The sequence below is a fragment of the Mesoplodon bidens genome (genome assembly GCF_964165515.1).
Source record: "Mesoplodon bidens genome assembly, chromosome: 7".
NCBI lineage: Eukaryota > Metazoa > Chordata > Mammalia > Artiodactyla > Ziphiidae > Mesoplodon > Mesoplodon bidens.
In genome coordinates this window covers 106,035,842-106,056,354 of record NC_138164.1, presented here as the reverse complement: position 1 = coordinate 106,056,354, position 20,513 = coordinate 106,035,842, and the positions used below count along the sequence as shown (strand labels likewise).

At 53.1% G+C, this 20,513-nt stretch overlaps 1 protein-coding gene and 1 long non-coding RNA gene across 2 annotated transcripts; one reads left to right on the top strand and one right to left on the bottom strand.

Annotated features, from left to right (window-relative positions):
- Positions 1-199: 199 nt before the first annotated feature.
- On the bottom strand, positions 200-8,327 carry CCDC86 (coiled-coil domain containing 86). Its single transcript, XM_081238796.1, has 4 exons — positions 7,469-8,327; positions 3,136-3,265; positions 1,305-1,379; positions 200-1,116 (listed from the first exon to the last, which is right to left on the bottom strand). The coding sequence occupies exons 1-4, from the start codon at positions 8,221-8,223 to the stop codon at positions 997-999; spliced, it is 1,080 nt and encodes a 359-aa protein (XP_081094922.1). The 5' UTR covers positions 8,224-8,327; the 3' UTR covers positions 200-996.
- Positions 8,328-8,362: 35 nt separating this feature from the next.
- Positions 8,363-10,298, top strand: LOC308619717. Its single transcript, XR_014016222.1, has 3 exons — positions 8,363-8,536; positions 8,652-8,770; positions 9,667-10,298. It is a non-coding gene; the product is annotated as an uncharacterized lncRNA (long non-coding RNA).
- Positions 10,299-20,513: the final 10,215 nt, after the last annotated feature.

Genomic DNA, 20,513 nt, shown 5'->3' with positions numbered 1-20,513 from the left:
TCCCTGTGCCACCACCCGCAGCTGGGCTCCCAGCGTTCATTTTCAGTGCCAGGCAGGGCCCGGCCCACAGCAAGCGCTTGGCAAACGGAGCAGTCGACAGACAGCTGGCTGAACGGACATCCCATCTCGACCTCACCCATGCTCCCTCCTACCTGCTCCCCTGCTTCACCGAGCACTTGGCGCCAACTGACACACAGTACATTTTACTTGTTTATTATGTTTTCTCCATCAGAATGAAACATCCTTGAGGGCAGGGACTTTTGTCTGTATTCCCTGGTACCTAGAACTGTGCCTGTACACAGCAGGCATTCAATAAATATTTCTGCTGTAGACTGGATGGCATGAGTTAATCAGATCTCTGGGGCTTCTGCAGAGTCTGGTACAGGAAAGGGGGAGCTAGAGAGACCCTGCCCCCTGCAACCTCCCCATTTTAACCTTAAGTGTTGAAAAGTGGGGCAGAGCTGGATTCAGTCTGCTGGGTGACAGGGTCAGTGGGATGCAGAGCGAGCCAAAGCAGCCTTTGGAGGAGGGGTGTGTGTGTGGGGGGAGGTGGATTCCTGACTTGCGGCCTCCTGGCCTGGGTTAGACCCAGGACTCAGACAGAACACACATATTTTGGGGAGTCACCCGCCAGTCACCAGCTCACTGAGGAACCAGAAATTACTCTTCGTGGTTTGAAGGCACTCGGAGAGGAGGGGGGAAGGGAGAGGGGGGAGGGGATGGGGGGAAGGAGAGGGGGGACGGGAGAAGGGAGGAGCGAGCTGACCCTCCTCCCTCCTCCAGTCTCTGCCAGGTCCCAGGCTACCTCTGGGTCTCTGTGCCACAAAGACCTGCCTGTGAGTCCTTTTGAAGGCTCAGAGCCCCGTCTTGGGTGGAGCCACTGTTTTGGAGCCATGGAGTTGGAGTGCTGGGTCAGCAGAGGCGTGTGGCCAGTGGTCCGAGGGCTGCCATGTGTGACACGGTGCTTGGCCACAGAAGGCCTTGGCCATCCTGAGCTCAGATCTTGGCTGCTGGCCGCTGTGGCGGCTGCTTCTGCAGCTGGGCCAGCGTGTCGCGCTTCTCAATGGAGCGCAGCTGCTGCTTCTTCGCCCGCTTGAGCTTGGTGGGGTTTCGGATCTGGGGGGGGTTGAAGGGAGGGCATTAGCATGGCTGGGGTCTCCGCCCTGCTCCCCAGGGAAAGGGAGGCCACCACGGGGGCCTGGGACTGCGGCATGAGCGGGGGCCGTGAAGCAGGGGTGCTGGGGTGTCTGGAACACGACATTCAGCCTGGCCGTGTCCCGTCCCGCAAGCAGGGCAACGCTCACCACTTGGACAATCTCTGCCTTCCGCTCGTTCTCCAGGCGGCGTTTCAGGTTCTCGGCGCGGCGCTGCTTCTTCTCCTGGACACACAGGGGAAGGCGATTGGGTCTGGGAGCCGAGGCGGCCCTGGTCTCCCAGGCAGTGAGAGCTGACAGAATTCCCAGGGAGGAGGGCAAAAGGCCCACTTATCCCGGCTCTGGGTTGTTCCTGGTGCTGGGGGGTGGAGAGGCAGCAAGGAACCATCCCTGTGCCCCTGGAACCAGCACCCAGAGGCCCACTCTGGTGGGAAGTTCCTGACCTCACCTGAGAAGGGGGGCGCCTGATCAGGCGGCTGAGGACACTGGGGTTGGAGGGGGCGGGGTGGGGTAAGACACAGGTGGCACCCCACTTGGAAACTCAGGCCCATGCAGACAGTGGCTCCTCTTACCACACCCCTCATCAACTGCCCGGGGAGAAGGGGTGGCTGGCCCTTGCCCTCATTCCCGTCCTCTGAGTGCCCCCTCTCCCCCTGAAGCCCACAAGCCCCTAGAATGCAAGGGCTGGCCTCCTGAGGTTCACCCTGGCGCAGGGCTGGGAAGGGAGGAGGCTGCAGAGAAGAGGCTCCGGAGCCATCTGGTCCGGTTTGAACCCTGACTCTGCTACTTCCTGAATGTGTGACCTTGGCCAAGTGATTTAAGCTCTGTGTCTCAGCCTCCCATCTTTAAAGTGAAGATGATTACATAAGATTGTTTTCAGGACTACGTGAATGAACACACATACAGGGCTTGGAATAGTACTGGCCCACTGGGAACACTTAGAAGATCAATGTAGACGGAGTCTTCCTTGGGAACGGCTAGGCTGACTGCTGTCCCTGGTGGGACAGGGCAGGGACGGTGGCCCCAAGGCTGTGCATGGTCAGGGGCCTCCCCCGGCTTTGGCAACACAGGGTAGAAGGGGTGGCTTGGGCCCGCGGGGAGAAAGGAGAAGTGACACTTGAGCTCCCTGAGGCGCAGGGGAAGGTCTGGACTGGGGGCTGGGCGGGGCACCTCTAAGGGGACGGTGACAAGAAGGTTCTCTCTTGCCCAAGAGGGAGCCAGGGCCACATAGGAAGCTAGATAAGGCCTCAGCACGAGGTGGCGGCCACACAGTCTGCAGGGCCTCGGCCATAGGCTGAGCTGGGGCAACTCAAAGCAGGGGACACATGACCAAGTGGCTGACCCACCCCCTCCCCTCATGGCCAGGCAGGGGCTGCAGGCTGGGGGCGCGGCGTTTGACTCCTCCGGTGGCCCGGGGACCACGAGGCGAGTGACGTCCCACTAAGAAGCCCGCTCCTGGCGGATCTACACCACCACCTCCCTGTCTGCCTGCTGGGGCTTCCTGGAGGTTAGAGAGGTTGGGCGTGAACCTCTAACAGGGCACCTGTGGCCCTGGGATGAGCGTGAGGGAGAGCTGGAGGAACGCGCAGGCCGCCCACTTCGCTGATGTGTAGCAGCTGTGTCTTGGGGAATGCCAGCAACACCCGGATGAGGCCTCCAATGTGTATGCCTTTCCCACCCTTCCCCAGGGCCCCCAGGCTGGAGAACGGCTTTTTTCTTAAAATTTTCTTTTTTTGCGGTACGCGGGTCTCTCACTGTTGTGGCCTCTCCCGTTGCAGAGCACAGGCTCCGGACGCACCACGGCTCACGGGCCCAGCCGCTCCGTGGCATGTGGGATCTTCCCGGACCAGGGCACGAACCCGTGTCCCCTGCGTCGGCAGGCGGACTCTCAACCACTGAAGCCTGGAGAACGGCTCTTGCCCAAGCCCCTCCCACCCCTGCCTGGCCGGCCCCTCCCACCCCTACCTGGCCGCCCCCTCACCTGCCGGCGCCGCTCCTTCTCCTCCTGCAGGTGCCGGGCAAAGTCCTTGGCCTGCTTTCTCTCCTGCCGGTCCTTCATCTTCTGCTGCCAGGATGTGCGCAGGGGCTTGTCCTGAACCATCTGGGAGAACCTACATGGTGCAGACTGGGTGCTCTTGGAGTCCGCGGGATGCCCCGGTGCCCTCCCTTTGGGCCTTCTTCCCTACCTGCCTGCTTGCCCGGCAGTCGACCCTCCGGGTCTGTAGAAACTTGGAGCAGGAAAGGGCCCTGATCACGCCCACTGCCATTTCTTAAGCCCTGGTTATGTGCCTGAGGTGGGAACTCCCATTCCCTCCAGTATAGAGGAGCAAACAAAGACTCAGAGAGGTTAAGTAATTGCCCAAGGTCACCTTGCTCCTGAGCAGCAGTCTGTGACCAGAGTCCGGGCCGCATGGCCTCCACCACCAAGCTCCGCTGCTCCGGCCGAGCGCAGAGGGCTGGGTGTGGACGCCTCTGCAGAGGGGGCTCACTCCCTACTGGGGCGCAAATGGTCACGGTCCCCTGCAGTGCTTCAGAACCTCTGTCCCAGCAGGGGAAATGTGAAAATGGAGTGGGTGCTAGGGAACATCAGGGAAGTCTTGATTTTCTAAAGAGTGATAGTGACACGGTCACAGAAGCGAGATCACCTCTGTAAGAACCCACACTGCCAGGATCTAGGGGTGGGATGATAAATCTAGGATGTGCTGTAAAACATTCCGGCAAGATGGAAAAACGTCAAGGAGCAAGAGGACACTAGACCAGGAAAAGGCTGAGGGCTGCTGAGACTGGTGACGAGGGCTTGGGGGTTCATGCAGCCGTGCCGCCCCTTTTCCGTAAGCTTTCTCCCTGAACGATTTGAAGCCTGTTCGGGTGTCCCACGGGCCTTCTTTCCCCCTCAGCAGTTCCTCTCGTAGTGGCCTTTCCACCTCCCTCAATAATTTCTTGACTTTCAAAAGAGCTCCTGTTTACCCACGTCCACTCTACCATGCCCCATGCGGTCACAGCAGTGGGCTGCAGTGGGCACCGGGCAGAGCCCACTCCCGCCCCTGGGAAAGGTCAATACGGCTCTTCTGGTTCATCCTTCCCCTTTCTTGCTCCACAGGAGTCTGCACATACAGCCTGGACCCTGACCCCAGGCCTGTCCGTCCTGTCTGGTTCTGCCTACCCACCCCCTCCCCAGTTCTGCCTGCCTGCCCCCAGCACACACCCCACTGCTTCTTGTCCCCCTCCCCTTACGTGGAGACAAGAACCGTTCCCATCACAAAGGGTGGTGGGCGGATTCATGGCTCCCCGCCACAGGAGAAGCGTTGAGCACAGTGCTCTGCATATAGTAGGTGCTCAGTGAATCCACCCTTCAGAGAACGGACACGGTGCACCCGGGGAGGACTGGGCAGAAGGTGGCATTAGGCCTGGGCACAGGGGGTGGGGCGGGGTGGGTGAGTGGGCGTGTGCTTCCCAGCCTCGGCTCCCTCCCCCCGCATCCCCCCTTTGCTGGGACACCTCGTGCAGCAGGTGCTGCCCCTGCCTTCTCGGGGCTCACTCACCAACTGCTGAAGCTGCTTTCTCAAAGGTCCCAAACATCCATTCAACGGCCCCTCTGGCCCTTATCCACAGGCCTGGCGCCGCTTCTGAAGGTGCTTTAATTCTACTGCAGCAGCTTCCTTACTGGTCTCCCTGGTCTCCCCTCTGCCCTCCTAAAGGTCTGTTCTTCACAGGCCAGACGGGTCCTTGCAGAGGTCAGATCGCGTCACTCTTTTGCTCAACACCTCCCATGGCTCTCACGCTCACTCAGGTCCCTGCAAGGGCCCACGTGGGCCCACGTGACCTGGCCCTGTGACCACTCTGATCTCACTCACCTCCTACCGCTCCCCTTGCGCCCAGTGACGAGGCCTCTGGACTGTTTCTCAAACACAAGAGCACACGCCTGCCTCTGGACTTTCTGTTCCCCTTGCCTGGATACTCTTTCCCAGTATGTTCACTCAGGCCTCTGCTCACATCCCTGTGGCAGTGAAGCCATCTCTAATCACTGTGACAACGCCCTGCACCTCTTGCTTTGTTATTTTCCTATATTGCCCTAATTACTGATATATGTATACATTACGTGGTGGTTACCCATTTCTCACAACTAGAATGTTTTGTTTATAGCCACGTTTACCCCCAGATCCTAGCTCAATGAAATATAAACTGGTTGAATGAATGAACTACCTTCTGTTCTCATTCATCTACTTGTTTGACTCAGTGCCTATCATGTGCTGGGCTCTGGGGAGAATCTAGCCATTGTAGGTAAATCCTCACTCTCCTGGAGCCTCTGGTCTAGAGGGGAAGCTGGCAGCCGACAAGAATCACACAAGTAAACAAGCATTTGTGCAAATGGGGGTGTTACAAAAGATATAAGGTACAATGACAGCATATAGCTTGAGGACTTAACCCCGGTTGGGTTGGACAAAGAGGGCTTTTCCCAGCGGGCGATGTTTAAGTGGAGCCCTGGAAGATGAGCAAGGAATGGCCAGGGGAGGAGCCTTTCAACAGAAGGAACAGCATGTGCAAAGGCCCTGAGCTGGGAGGGAGCATCATCTACAAGGGGCACACAGAGGGGAGGTCAGTGTGGGAGACTCTTAGTGATGGCAGAGATGGCAGAGGAGAGGAAGAAGTCTGGAGCGCAGCTCCAGGCAAACAACAGGAAGCTGGGAAGCATTTCAGCTTGGGCAGGAAGCTGGGACAAAACACCCTTTCCCTTGCTTCTTGGTATCCTCTGCTGACCCTCTCTTCTCCTGGCCTGTGTGTCGGAGCAGCCTCCTCATGCTCAGTGAGCTCCTCTCCCCGCCGTCCACCTCCCGAGTACCAGGACTCCAGGCTCCCACACTCAACTTGCTCACCATCCTCTTCCCACCGGAACCAACCTCTTCATCTGGTCCCACATGGCCATCAGTGGCCCCACCATTCTCTGGGACTTGCTGGGACCGAGGTGGAGGGGCAGCGCCACCACCCACTTCTCCAAGTCCAACAGTCGCTCCATCTTCAAGGTCTCTGATTGGTGACTTGTAGGAAATCACTCCCTAAGTTTCAGTTTCTTCTCTGTTTAAGCGGGGAGGGGCTTGGGGGAGGGGAATAATGCCCACCGCCTTGGGGTTTAGGGGTTCAGCAAAATGACATCTGCAAAAGGCCTAGCACAAAGCTTGATGCACAGTCATCCCTTAGTAAATGTCCGCTTCTTCCGTAAAATCACTGCCTTCCCCCATGGGCCCTCACAGCCACGAATTCCTGTCTGCCCAGTGGTTCCCAGTAGCTAAAACATGAACTGGACCCCACCTCTCCTTCCTGGCAGCCTAAACATTTCCTTCTTCAGTTGCGCCTCTTTGTCCCTTCACTCAACAAACATTTAATTGAGCACTTACTGCCCGCGGCACAGAAAGACAAGACCTCACGCCTACCCTTTAGAAGGGATAGTTAGGGAGTTTGGGATGGACATGTACACACTGCTATATTTAAAACAGATAACCAACAAGGACCTACTGTAAAGCACAGGGAACTCTGCTCAATAGTATGTAACAACCTAAATGGGAAAAGAATTTGAAAAAGAATAGATACATGTATATGCATAACTGAATCACTCTGCACCTGAAACTAACACAACCTTGTTAATCAACCATGCTCCAATATAAAATAAAAGTTTAAAAAAAAAAAAGAAGGTTGCAACTCAATGCAAGGCGGTTCTACAGAGCACGGGTAAAGGGCTTTCACGCAGACTCTGGAATCAGATCTGTGTTCAGGTCCTGCCTCTACCACACATTTAGCCTCCCTGAGCCTCAGTGTCCTCACATGTAAAATGAGGATAATCCTAATGCCTGCTGCTTCATAGAGCTGATGAGCTGATTAATTGCCAAGAAGCATACTGCTCCCTGTCTGAAAGGCCCTTCCCCTGGCCAATCCGTACCAGAGTGCTTAGCAGCGTCCTATATACTCAGCGCTTGGTAGTGCCTTTTATCAAAAAGGCAAATAGATACAGATAATGTAACAGATAATGGTGGATGAAGACCTCACTGCTGGTTTACTTGCTTCTGCCCCCTTACTAGAGAGGTCAGAGACAAGGATAAATGCGTGTTGAACGAACACAGATGAGGTGCTATCCAGGGGTCCTTTAAGGGCACCCCTCCCTGAGATCCCAGTGCATTTCACCACATTCTGGTTATAATTACCTCTTTGTGTGACTCCCCCAGTGATGTGAGATCTCTCCAACCTACGGGCTATCTCCTGGCTGCACCCAGGCTCCAGCACCACACAGAACCCCACCCCTGCCCAGCTGTCCCCCACTTCACCTCTTCTTTGAGCGGTCCTTCCACACCCGTCCAGACTTGGGCTTCCCCTTCGGGATTTTAGGAACCTCCTCCTTCTTCGGTTTCTTGGACGCTGGGGCCTGGGCTGAAGAACCTTCTCGCTTCTTTGGCCCGAGGCCGTCTCTCTCCGGCTGCCCGGCCGGCGGTGGCTTGCTCGGCTCATGCTGATCCCGTGGGGAGCCGGGCGACTGGGGTGTCAGCTCCTGCAGTGGCTCAGAGGGCTCGGGACCCGGCGCTTGCTGACCGGGGTAAGGCTCTAGTGACCCTGGGCTCGGCTGCAACTGATGTCGGGGGGACCCCGGGGTCGGCTCCTCCTTACTCTTGGGCAACTCCGAATCCGCTTCTCGGTCCTGGGAAAACTTTGGTGACTTCCCACTTGGCTTTGGCTGAAGTCGGGAGGATTCAGGACTCGATTCCGGCTGTCTTTGGGGCGACTCCAGGCCTGGGTCTCGCTGACGCTGGGGCGACCCTGGGCCCGGCTCTGGCTGCTTTCGGGGGGACCCCAAGCCTGCCCCCTCCCGTAGACTGGGTGATCCCGGGCTTGTCTCCGGCTGGTGTCTGGGAGACTCCAGGCCAGGTGGCCGCACACTCCGAGGAGACCCGGGCTCCCTCCTTTCTTCTGGGCTCGACTCGAACTCCACAAGGGCCCGTCTCGCCCGCAGAACTGAGGTGGGGTTCTCGGGGGATTCAGGCTTTAGTCCTTCCAGCCGCCGGCTGCGCCTCAGCGGCGTATCCATGGCCCGGGCAGAGTTTCTAAACGCGAGCTCACGTGCAGTCTCTCGGACTACCGGCGCCGTCCTATGACGTTATAACCCCGCTACGTCTGCGCCGGGCAGGAGGGGCTGTTGCCTCGGAGGCCATGTTGGTGATGGGCGAAGAGGCGCGGGGAGAAGTCCGGGGAGAGCGGGCGTTGGGTTTACTAGGCGCATGCGCAAAGCGCTTTGGCTCATTTACCTGTAATTGAAGAATGAGTCCCAGCTTGAGATCCGTATTCACCTTGCCTGCGAGCCCAGTCTCCCGGGGGGAAAGAGAGTGTGCAGGCGGAAAAAGGTAGAAGGGGGTCCCGTTTTCGGGAGAGAAGAGGATTGGAAAAAGATCCAGGGAGCCTGTAGGCAAGGCTGGATGGAAACTTTGCTGCTAACTCACTTCTCTACTGCTAACTCAGCTTCAGCGCTGAGCACAGCCCCACCTGCTGAGCCACTGCCGACAGGACACAGGAGCAGGAGTGAGAGTATCAGCGTATCAGATGGGCCCCAGGGTGTCTTGACTGCTGATCAAGAGGAGGTGAGGAGGAGGAAAACCCAGGCAAGTTTCCTGGAGGATTCCTTAACACCTCTCACCCCTTGGCTGGTGCCACACGGCATCCGAAATGCACCCCGATTAATTTAGCCTGTTGAAATCACCTCCCCAAGGGTAAGGCGATGGCACAGCTTCTTCACTATCCTTAGAGGTTGTCAGAATTAGTTGCACCCTTGTGCTGTAATCCTGTGTCAGTCCCTGCCTTTCTGGCCGCTCTCAGAGACTCCATCTGCAGGCTCAGCGGCCTTGGGCCCCTTGCTCCTGGACCAAGGAAATCCTTGCAGTGAGGCTTTGTCTCAGTGCCCCAGCCCAGCAGTGCAGCTCCCCGCTGCAGAAGCAGCTCAGACCCCTCCTTAGCCAGCTCTTCCAACCCCCCAGTTCTCAGTTCCTTAAATCCCCTGCCCCAGCCTGGATGCCTAAATGGCCTGCCACTCACATCCACACCTGGCATGCATTACCAGGGCTGTGGAGACGACACACCACCTCACTGCCCTGCCCTACCCTGGGTCCCCTCAGCTCTCCTGGCTTCCTGAGCACCTGTCCTCAGCTGGAGGGATCATTCTCGAATGCCAGTTGGATCGTATCCTGGTTCCGCTTAAAATACTTCAGAGATCTCAGGTCCCTGCCAGGTGATGTAAGAGCAGGGGATGCTTTACAGACATCCTTCAGATCTGGTGAGGAGACCCCTAGTCAGTGGAGGCATCAAGCGATCTCTGGCCCAGAACCATCCCTTCCACCCAGGCTCAGTTTGTCATTGTCATTATAAATGGTGTGCAGGGGCCCAGGGGACACTCCTGAATTTTTCAGAAAAGTGTGTGACACTTGTGTGACAGTTGCTGTTGGAATTCTGTTCTCATATGCTCTTTGTCTTTCTACTGCAGGCATCCCAGCCTCCTGCCCACGGGGGAAAGGATGCTGAAGGGCGTGGGTCTTCTACAGTCTCCCAGAGGCCCCAGCAGGATTGAGCCCCAGTTTCTACGAAGGCAACCTGGTCATTCATGCACCTTCTTTTGGCTTCTCCCCTGTTCCTGTCTCAGCTTCCCACTCCCTTATAGGTGCTTGCTGGGGTCATTTTCTTTCTTTCTTTTTCGGCAGCGCCATGTGGCATGTGGGATCTTAGTTCCCCGACCAGGCAATGGAACCCATGCCCCCTGCATTGGGAGTGAAGAGTCTTAACCACTGGATCGCCAGGGAAGTCCCCTTGCTGGTGTCATTTTCTGAATAGACTATTTGCATTTAAATCCTTGTCTCAGAGTCAGCTGTGGAGGAGCCCAGCCAAAAACACTGGGACAAGTAATTATTGGACCAGGCATTCTTTCACGTGCTCTATATGTACAAACTCACTTAATCCTCACAACCACCCTGTGAGGCAGGTGCTGTTGTTATTACTCCCATTTCACAGATAAAGAAAACTGAGGCACAGAGAGGCTGGGACACTTGTAAAGGTCACACAGCAGAGAAATGGTGGAGGTGGGATCCACATGTGGGCTTCTGACTGCAGAGCCACAACACTTAAGAGTAAATCTCTCTGTTATCCGTGTAAGAAAACCAAGGCACAGAAAAGCTAAGCTGTTTGCCTAAAGTCACACAGCTCTACATCGACGAGCAAGGACTACATTTCCAGTGCTGACAAGCTTAGTTGCCTTGCAACTGTCATTCCCGTGGGCCTCCCTCACCCGTTCCTCACACTGATCTTGGTCTGCGTACTGGGAGATGCTCGGTGCCAGGTCGCCTTAGGGGCCTGCCGAGGCTCTGTGTGCACACGCGTGGAGCGGAATGTGCGGAATCAGCAATACCGGGCTTGTTTATGTAACCTGAGATCTGCTGACTGAAGGAAACTGTGTGCCCACAGATGATGGAAGATACAGATCAGGTGTTCTTCTCAGAGCCACTGAGCCTCCATCCAGCCATAGGTGCTGTGGTTGAGAGGGTTTGACATATCAGGGACCTGTATCCCTGTATCCTCCGCTCAGCACCAAGATCAGAGATGGCTAGGGAATGGGTCCTGGCAGTCACCAGACGCACTCCTTGAGCACTTGCTCAGTGCCGGGCCTCCCCTGCGGGCTCATTAATCCCCTGGGACGTCGGTGCAGGAGGGTGATTGCAGCACGTGCTGGATGAGTGTTTGCTGTATAAGTGAACGGGCAGGGAGGAACATCCGCGGTTTACCAACAAGGAAATCCAAGGCTGGGACAGGCTGTGATCTGGCACAGGGTGACCCAAGGAGAGGGTGCAAGGTGCAAGGTCAGGGCTGGAATTCGGGGCTTCCTGACTCTAAACCCAAGCGCTCACTTGCACGTGCATTGTACTCAGGACTAGGAGACGGGCTGAGGGTGTGTAAGGACTTCCTCGGTCTGGGAGGGTGGATCTGGCGACTGGGACATCGCTGAGTGTGGCTGGAGTGAGAGCAGGGCCCCGATGAGGCGGAGGCATCCCTGCACTTGAGCTGCCCCTGCCTGCCTGTCACTGGGTCACATGGGTCCAGGCTGCTCTCTGTTCCACTCAGGGTTCTCAAGTATTCGAAGACAGTTTTCCTGTAGCTTCCCCGGAATTGTCTTTTATCCTGGCTGAACATCTGCTCCTCCAGCTTTCTCTCCCACAGCGGTCAGTCTCTGGGGAAGACACTGGTTCTCTACAGCCTTCAGACTGTGGTGTCCAGAGCTCCTGCAGGCACCCAGGATTGATTGTCCCACAGAGAGCTGAGTGGATTTGTCACCTCCCTGTTCCATGGTCCCTCTCAGTATGGCCAGGCACCCACCCTCTCTTCTCAACAGTGAGCTGCCAATTGAAACACTGTCTGGTTCCAGCTGCGGATCCCGGGATCCTGGACGTGAGCTGTTGGCTTTTCTAGACAAGTGCGGGATGTGTCATTTGGCCGTGCTACATTTTGCTTTGACCTCTCTGGAGACCCAGTGCTCCTCCTTCAATCTTTGCTGCCCCCTCCTCCTGTGGGCGTGTGAACAGCTGCTCTGGACACCGTGAATCAGGCTTTCCTGAGAACCTGCAACAAGAGCGAGGTTATCATGTCTGTTCTTATCAGGGGTTCTTATCTTGGAGGTTCATCTTTTCTGCGCATTCCCAGCAGCTCGCAAGGAGTTTCAGATCCTCAAGAGGAGGAGGCAGAGACCTCAGCAGAGGGGCCAGGGGGAAGGGCGGGCAGGAGTGGCCCCTGGGACCCCTGGGCGTTGCCAGCGTGCAGAGGAGCTGACTTGACTGGGAAGGGACCCCTTTGCAAAGCTCTCGTGAACCCGCAACTCTTATCTCCTGATCCCCTTACAGCATCTGCAGGTTTTGCTGAAACAGGAAGGGGTGGATGTGCTACTGCCGGTGCGACAAGACCTCCCTCTGCCTTCCCACAACCCCGGGCCCTCGCCAGCTTCCACAGTCTGGTCCCCTGCCCTGGGCAGGCCAAGGAAGGGAGCGCAGGGGTGGGCTGGGGAATAAACACCTGTGCCAGGTGGGAGGAAGATACCCCAAGAAGGGGGGCATGGCAACTCATGCCGCATCTCACCCTCACCCCAATGTGTCCAATAGCAATGCTTCTCAAACTTGGGTGGGCAGTGCTTTGTGACCGCCTGGAGGGGTGGGATAGGGAGGGTGGGAGGGAGGGAGACGCAAAAGGGAAGAGAGATGGGAACATATGTCTATGTATAACTGATTCACTTTGTTATAAAGCAGAAAGTAACACACCATTGTAAAGCAATTATACTCCAAAAAACTTGGGTTGGCATCAGAATCACATAGAAAACATGTTAAAAGCCAGACTTCTGGACCCAAACTCCAGACATGATGATTTAGTAGGTCTGGGGTGGGCCTGGGATTCTGCATTTCTACAAGCTCCCGGGTGATGCTGCTGTTGGTACGTGGACCACGCTTACGGGAGCTGGAGGGAGGGAGAGATTTCCTGTTTCACCTTCGTGGACGGGGCTGGGGCTGAGCTCCCCATCATCCTACCATTTGCTCATTCACCAAATTTTTTTTTTTTTTTTCGCGGTACGCGGGCCTCTCACTGTTGTGGCCTCTCCTGTCGCGGAGCACAGGCTCCCGACACGCAGGCTCAGTGGCCATGGCTCACGGGCCTAGCCGCTCTGCGGCATGTGGGATCTTCCCGGACCGGGGCACGAACCCGTGTCCCCTGCATCGGCAGGCGGACTCCCAACCCCTGTGCCACCAGGGAAGCCCTCATTCACCAACTATTGATTGACTATTTACTCTGAGAGGCACTAGGAGTGGAGAGCAGGGAGAAGAGCAGTTGAGGTCCCCGCCTCGATGGCACTAATGTTGTCTTGGGGCACTTGTGTTAAACACTGGAATCTCAGAACTACCCTTTGAAGAAAGCTGAGCAAGAATCATCATCCCTATTTCACAGGTCAGGAACTAGCATCACAGAGAGGTGATGTGTCTTGCTGAAAGTCACATTAATGTTAAGTGGCAGGGCCTGAACTCAGGACTTCCCAGCTCAAAATCTGGCCACCATGCCCTGGCTGTGAAACATCTCAGTTTCATGGGGCTGGATTTCGATGGCAGAGATACAGACCCTGGACACGTGTCCCTGGGTGGCAGCTGGGGGCTTCATTCTTATGGATGGAAGGTGAGCTTGACAGACAGACAGACACACCTCCCCACACGCCCCCACACACAGGACTCAGTTCCTGAGACCAGGATAACTGCAGAGTTTCACGGTGACTCACTTCCCCTCCCTTCCTCACTGTTCACTTACCCCTCTCCTCTCACTTCCTCTAACATCTGGTTCCTCTGCAGCTCTGGCCCCTCCTCGGTGCCATATCTGCTCCAACGAGGGTGGTCTCCTCCATCCAATATGGCAGCCTCGTCGCCATGGCAACCCCTGGAGACCTTGCCTTGGTGACCAAGGCGCAAATTATGAGGCCCCTTTTCTGAAGCACAGACCAACTAGGCCCCTGATTTGAGGATGGGAATCTGCTGGCCCTTTGGCAAAGGAATCTCTGCTCTCTCTCCCTCCTCTGTACACTCTACCAGTGAACAAAAACCAGCCCTGAGCTGGTAAGTTGAGGTTTCCCTTTTGTCAATAGTCTTGCTTCTCCATTCCTCTCACACTGCGTCCAAAGCCTCAGGCTCCGGGCTTCCCTGGTGGCGCAGTGGTTGGGAGTCCGCCTGCCGATGCAGGGGACACGGGTTCGTGCCGCGGGGCGGCTGGGCCCGTGAGCCATGGCCGCTGAGCCCGCGCGTCCGGAGCCTGTGCTCCGCGGCGGGAGAGGCCACAACAGTGAGAGGCCCGCGTACCGCAAAAAAAAGAAAAAAAAAGAAAACACCTCATGCTCCTGGAGCCCAGTGGATCAGCCAGGCTCATCCTTCTGGTCTTCACACCCTAAGGCTTGCTCTACCGAAGGATCGTTATAGAAATGAACAGATCATTTCCCCCTAAAGACCCCTTCATATGCTTACAGATTTAAAAGCATACTGTTTATGGTAAATTTTAAGGACATAAAAATTATAGCAAATTTGATGAGAAGACATTTTATTGCTGTGGATTAGAAAAACACAAAAATATACCAATTCCACTGGCAGTTTAAATGATAGAGATTCTGTCCACAGTGGCTACCAAGCATGGAGGGCGTTTGCAGGTATTATCTCATTTAATCTCAGGCAACCTTATGAGGAAATTAATCCTACTGCCCTGGTTTTTAGAGGTGAAGGAAAGTGTTCAGGGACGGGCAGTTGGAGACAGGCAGAGAGAGAATTCAAATCCACGATTCTGCCTCCAAAGCAGGTATACCTTTCACCTATACCACTCGGCCTCTGTGTTTTAGGCACTTGACCTAAATAAAAAAGAAATCCTTTCTTTAGCCTAGGCCTAATTTTCGATTCTTTAAAAGTAAGTCCCGAGGCAGAAATTTCATGTTGTTAAGAAATTGTATGCCTTCCACACAGAGCAGGGCTTATCAATCAAAGTTATTGATTATAACTTTGCTTCTTTGGTTATTCTGCTGCCCTTTTATTTTCTCTTCAAAATAACATATTACACAACACTCAGATATTATCACTCTCTGCTTGAGTTGTTTTAGTTCTCTGCCTGTGAGATAACTGTGGGTAGATCTAGATATCCCACATTTTTGTTCTTTGAAATCAGACACAGAAGGTGTGGGAGATTACCTTTTTAAAAGCTGGCTGTGGGACTTACCTGGTAGTCCAGCAGTTAAGACTCCACGCTCCCAACGCAGGCGGCCCGGGTTTGATCCCTTGTCAGGGAACTAGATCCCACATGCCGCAACTAAAAGATTCTGCACGTGGCAACAAAGATCCCTCGAGCCACAACTAAGACCCGGTGCAGCCAAATAAATAAATAAATATTTTTTTAAAAAGTTGGCTGCAATGGTATCTCCCATCCATGTGTTCTTCTTCCAGTGTGACCTTGACACCGTTTCCCTTGAGTAGTAGGACCTTTATGATTGCCTTGGCCAAAAGAGTATGGGAGAACTGTTGCTCTGTGACTTCTGAGCCTAGATCATAAGAATGCCATGTGGTTCTGCCTGGCTATTATGGAGTACTCACTCTTGGAGCTTAATTGCCATGCAGTGAGGAAGCCCAAATCATCCCACATGGAGAGACCACACAGAGAGTCCAGTAAAGGTGTTCCAGCTGACAGCCCAACTGGTGACCCAGCTGACAACCCCCATCGTCTGACAGGCATCAGCAAAGATACTTCCAGATGATTCTAGCTTCCACCTGTCAGGTCACTGCCAATTTTGAGTCTTCTTAGGAGAGGTCCCAGAAATCATGGAGCAGAGACAACCTCTCTCCACTATGCCATGTCCAAGTTCTGTGCCACAGAATCTGTGAACATAATGAAATGGTGGTTTTACACCACTAAGTTTTGGGGTGTTTCTTACACAGCAATAGTAACTGGAACCAGGAGATATTTTCTCATAATCAGGAGTCTATCTCAAGGGAGAAAATCTTGTGGCCTCTTTTTTTTTTTTTTTTACATCTTTATTGGAGTATAACTGCTTAACAATGGTGTGTCAGTTTCTGCTCCACAACAAAATGAATCAGTTATACATATACATATGCCCCCATATCCCCTCCCTCTTGCGTCTCCCTCCCATCCTCCCTATCCCACCCCTCCAGGCGGTCAAAAAGCACAGAGCTGATCTCCCTGTGCTATGGGGCTGCTTCCCACTATCTATCTACCTTACGTTTGGTAGTGTATATATGTCCATGCCGCTCTTTCGCTTTGTCACAGCTTACCCTGCCCCCTCCCCATATCCTCAAGTCCATTCTCTAGTAGGTCTGTGTCTTTACTCCTGTCTTACCCCTATGTTCTTCAGGACATTTTTTTTTCTTAAATTCCATATATATCTGTCAGCATACAGTATTTGTCTTTCTCTTTCTGACTTACTTCACTCTGTATGACAGACTCTAGGTCCATCCACCTCATTACAAATAGCTCAATTTCGTTTCTTTTTATGGCTGAGTAATATTCCATTGTATATATGTGCCACATCTTTTTTATCCATTCATCTGATGATGGACACTTAGGTTGTTTCCATCTCCGGGCTATTGTAAATAGGGCTGCTATGAACATTTTGGTGCATGACTCTTTTTGAATTATGGTTTTCTCAGGGTATGTGTTGTGGCCTCTTTTGCACCTTCTCCTGGGGCAGGTGTGATTGGCAAGGACGACACCCAGTTGTAGCCCCATGACTTTATTAGAGGCAGATTGATGGCAGAAGCAGATTCCTTGTTCTTTAGTCTCAATATATTAACACATTTTACTTGTTTACTTGTCTATTGTTTATTTCCCACTGACTAGAATGTCAGTTCCCCATGGACAGGATTTTTTTTTTCTGTTTTGTATGTTACTACTTTCTTTCTTTCTTTCTTTCTTTCTTTATTTTTGGCTGCATTGGGTCTTCATTGCTGTGTGCGGGCTTTCCATAGTTGTGGTGAGCGGGGGCTATTCTTTGTTGCAGTGCGCGGGTGTTGCATTGCGGTGGCTTCTCTTGTTGTGGAGCACGGGCTCTAGGTGTGCGAGCTTCAGTAGTTGTGGCTCATGGACTTACTTGCTCCATGGCATGTGGGATCTTCCTGGACCAGGGCTCGAACCCATGTCCCCTGCACTGGCAGTCGGATTCTTAACCACTGCGCCACCAGGGAAGCCCTGTATGTTACTACATTCTTAGAGCCCAGACTAGTACTTGGTACTTAGCAGTTGCTCCATAAGTAATTTTTGAATGAATGAGTGAATGCAGATGAAACATCAGGTGAGCACACTTTTTGGTAATGATTTCTCAAGAGAATTTAGTTAACATTACCAGGTTCTAGTTATTATCATAATAGAAGATTATTTTTTGGATAATGGCAAGCTCACATTGTAGTGAGAATTTCTTGTGAATCATAGTAGAGAATAGAGAAGAGGCGAGAATAATATGGAATAGTCAAAAGAGTTAGGAATTAATAATTCATAGTTAAGAGTCCCAACCTCTTCTTGAAATAAAGGAAAAAAATAATCATTAAATGTGTGATGAGCAGTTGGATTTCAGGTCTGCACTAAGCAGTTTGTTCAAGGAATTTGTTCCTGGACACTCTCTAAAGTGGTTTAGGATCAATCATCCAACAAGAATCGATTCAGATGATCTTTGTTGCCTGGTGTGTGCTGAGTGTCAGGGGAACCACACATAAGTGTGAGGTGGGGATGCTGTCCTCAAGTTATGTTGAGTCCAGCTGGAGAGGTAAGACTGAAGTCTGTGAGACCGCCAGCCCAGCAAGGCAAGCTAGGCCCAGTGGTAAACCTGTAGGGTTTTACCTGCTGAGGCTTCTGAGGGTGAGGGAATGCCTAGGAGGACTTCCTGGAGGAGGCAGGTCCAGGGGGGATTGAGAGACTGGCCAGGTGGGCAACTTCCCCAGCTGACTCAGAGGAACACTGAAGCTTCAAAGGGGGTCATCAGAGATCAGCCTCCCGGTTAACTTGGGTTTCTATCTGTAAATCCTCACACAGCTGGTGGAAAGGAAATTAGTGTTCCTTTTACCCTAATACCTTTATGTAGATAATTAAGTAAGTACTTAAGTAGATAATACCCTTAAGTAGGAAGAAAAACTTCTCCTCCCTAGCACCAGCCCACCTCCATAGGGTCTTTTTTTGTGATGGGCCAAACCCATCAGATTTTAGACTCCCCAGGCGTCCACACCACACGAACGAATTCCTTAAAATAAACTCATTCTCTCTACACACACACACACACACACACACACACACACACACACACACACCACATTCTGTTGGACCTGTTTCTCTGAAGAACCCTAATACAGTTGGGGACAAGGAATAGACACAGACAGCCCCAGTGGGGTGAGAGCTGAGTGGATGAGTAAGGATTTTGGTGGCTGCAGCGAGTGTGAAAAACTGGGGAGAGGGGAAAATGTCCCCAGAAAAACTCTGGGATGCTTTCTGTATGGCAGGCTGGGTGGAATCCTGGGTCATATCCTTAAGAAAACCTGCATTAAAGGCCTTCCCTATTCCTCCGTGCTCCTTGAGCCAGACTTTTGGGGTCCTGGCACTCACTTGGGTTATGTTTGTTGAGTGAATAAATGAATGAATGAATGCACCGCCAGCGTTGGAAGGACCGTTTGAGGCCACCTAGCTCAGCTCCCTCACATTTCAGAGGAGACTCAGGCATGTCAGCCAAGAGGGAAATGTTCTTCCAAGAAAATTCTGAAGTTTCCTTACCTGTGGGCACATGTATGGCTTCATGTGTTTCCAACAGCTTGACTGTTTAGCCTTTTTTTGCTTTAAAGTCTTCTCTCTGTGCTATAACCTTTAGGGTAGCTTGAAGTCTCTTCCCGAGCCCCCCAAATTTGGAAAATCAGTAAAGATGATGGAGATGAATCTCCTGAGGGAGGACTTCCTGCCACCCCTCCTCTACCCACCATCCGTTTACAACTCTTGCCTTCCTTAGGGGGGAAGATGAAACAGTTTTATAAGTGTATTTACCTTCAGATTGCTTATGACCTACACACTTGTCTTCACTGGACGTTTTTTTGAGAGTTGCCTGGGTTCCTTGGGTGGGGATGGAATGGATCATAATTATCCCACTTGTGTTCATGAAAATATTTTTTTTTATAGTTGCCTGTTTCCTTTTTTTTTTTTTTTAAAGATGTCGATGGTAGGAGTTTATTAATTTATTTATTTACTTTTGCTGTGTTGGGTCTTCGTTTCTGTGCGAGGGCTTTCTCTAGTTGTGGCAAGCGGGGGCCACTCTTCATCGCGGTGTGCGGGCCTCTCACTATCGCGGCCTCTCTTGTTGCGGAGCACAGGCTCCAGACGCGCAGGCTCAGTAGTTGTGGCTCACGGGCCTAGTTGCTCCGTGGCATGTGGGATCCTCCCAGACCAGGGCTCGAACCCGTGTCCCCTGCATTAGCAGGCAGATTCTCAACCACTGTGCCACCAGGGAAGCCCCATGAAAATATTTTTATTTCATGTTTTTTTGCTTAGTAGCAGGGTCTTCAGGAACAAATTTGAGTCGTTAATTGAGGAATAAGTGGATACTCCTGCCCGCTTTTCTATCTACACATGTGGATGTGATATGCTCAGGGTCCCCAGACACGTACACACAGAAAAGATAATCACCTTTAGTCACTACATCCAGACAGATGTGACCCAAGCCAAACGTCAGTCTTTTATTGATAACAAAGCAGCAGTGTTGGGGCATGTTTTCAAGACACCAAGTGCAGACCCCTCTCCCCATGCTGTTATGTGTGTGTATCAGGGGGCGGGGTAGTGATCTGTGGAAGTGGATGTGACAAAGGCAGGGCTGATCCGAGAAGAACCGCAGACCTGCTCTGGGGGACTAGGAACCAATGACTGGAGGTGAGAAAGACACCTCTGCTCCGACTGCTGCATCCCATGGGGCCATGGACTCCAAGAGCTGCTGCCGCCAATGGAAGCCAAGTCAGCCTGAGCAGCCAGACGACAGCTCTATGGCTGGGGGCACAGGTAGGACGCCTATGGCCTCTTCTTCCTTCTGTGCCCGTGAAGACAGCACTAATCAATCCTCACAACCCACCAGAGTTGGCATCAATATAAAAGCTCTTTGCTATCTGTTGAGGGTTGAATTGTGTTTCCCCAAAAGATATGTTGAAGTCCTACCCCCGGTACCTGTGAATAGGACCCATTTGGAAGAAAGGTCTTTGCAGATGTAATCAGGTGTGAGGTCACAGCGGATTAGGGTGGGTCCTTAATCCAATAGGACTAGTGTCCTCATCAGAAAGGAAGAGACACGGGAGGAACGCCATGTGGCCAGAGACAAAGGTGGAAGTGATGTGGCTACAAGCCAGGGAATGCTGAGGATTGCTAGCGAGCCCCTGGAGTACAGGAGAGGCAAGGAAGGATTCGCCCACAGAGCCTTCAGAGAGAGCGCGATCCTGCCAACACCTTGATTTGGGGTTTCTGGCCTCCAGAATTGCGAGACTATGAAGTTCTGTTGTTTTAAGCCCCCCAGTTTGTGCTAATGTGTTCCAGCAGCCCTTGGAAATGAATACACCATCTCAGGTCCCTACATCCAAAATCATGACTCTGGCTTGTGTTGCTCAGGGAACAGGATTGATCTCCTCTGAAGCTCCTTCTGATCCAGGATGCCCCCAGCAAGGTTAACCTTGTATGTGTCTGCATTTACCCTATCCCACTGGGGCAACTTGGTGGCCGTGGTGAGGTCTGGGCTGGACTGAAGGTGCGGAGGACTAGGATGTTTCT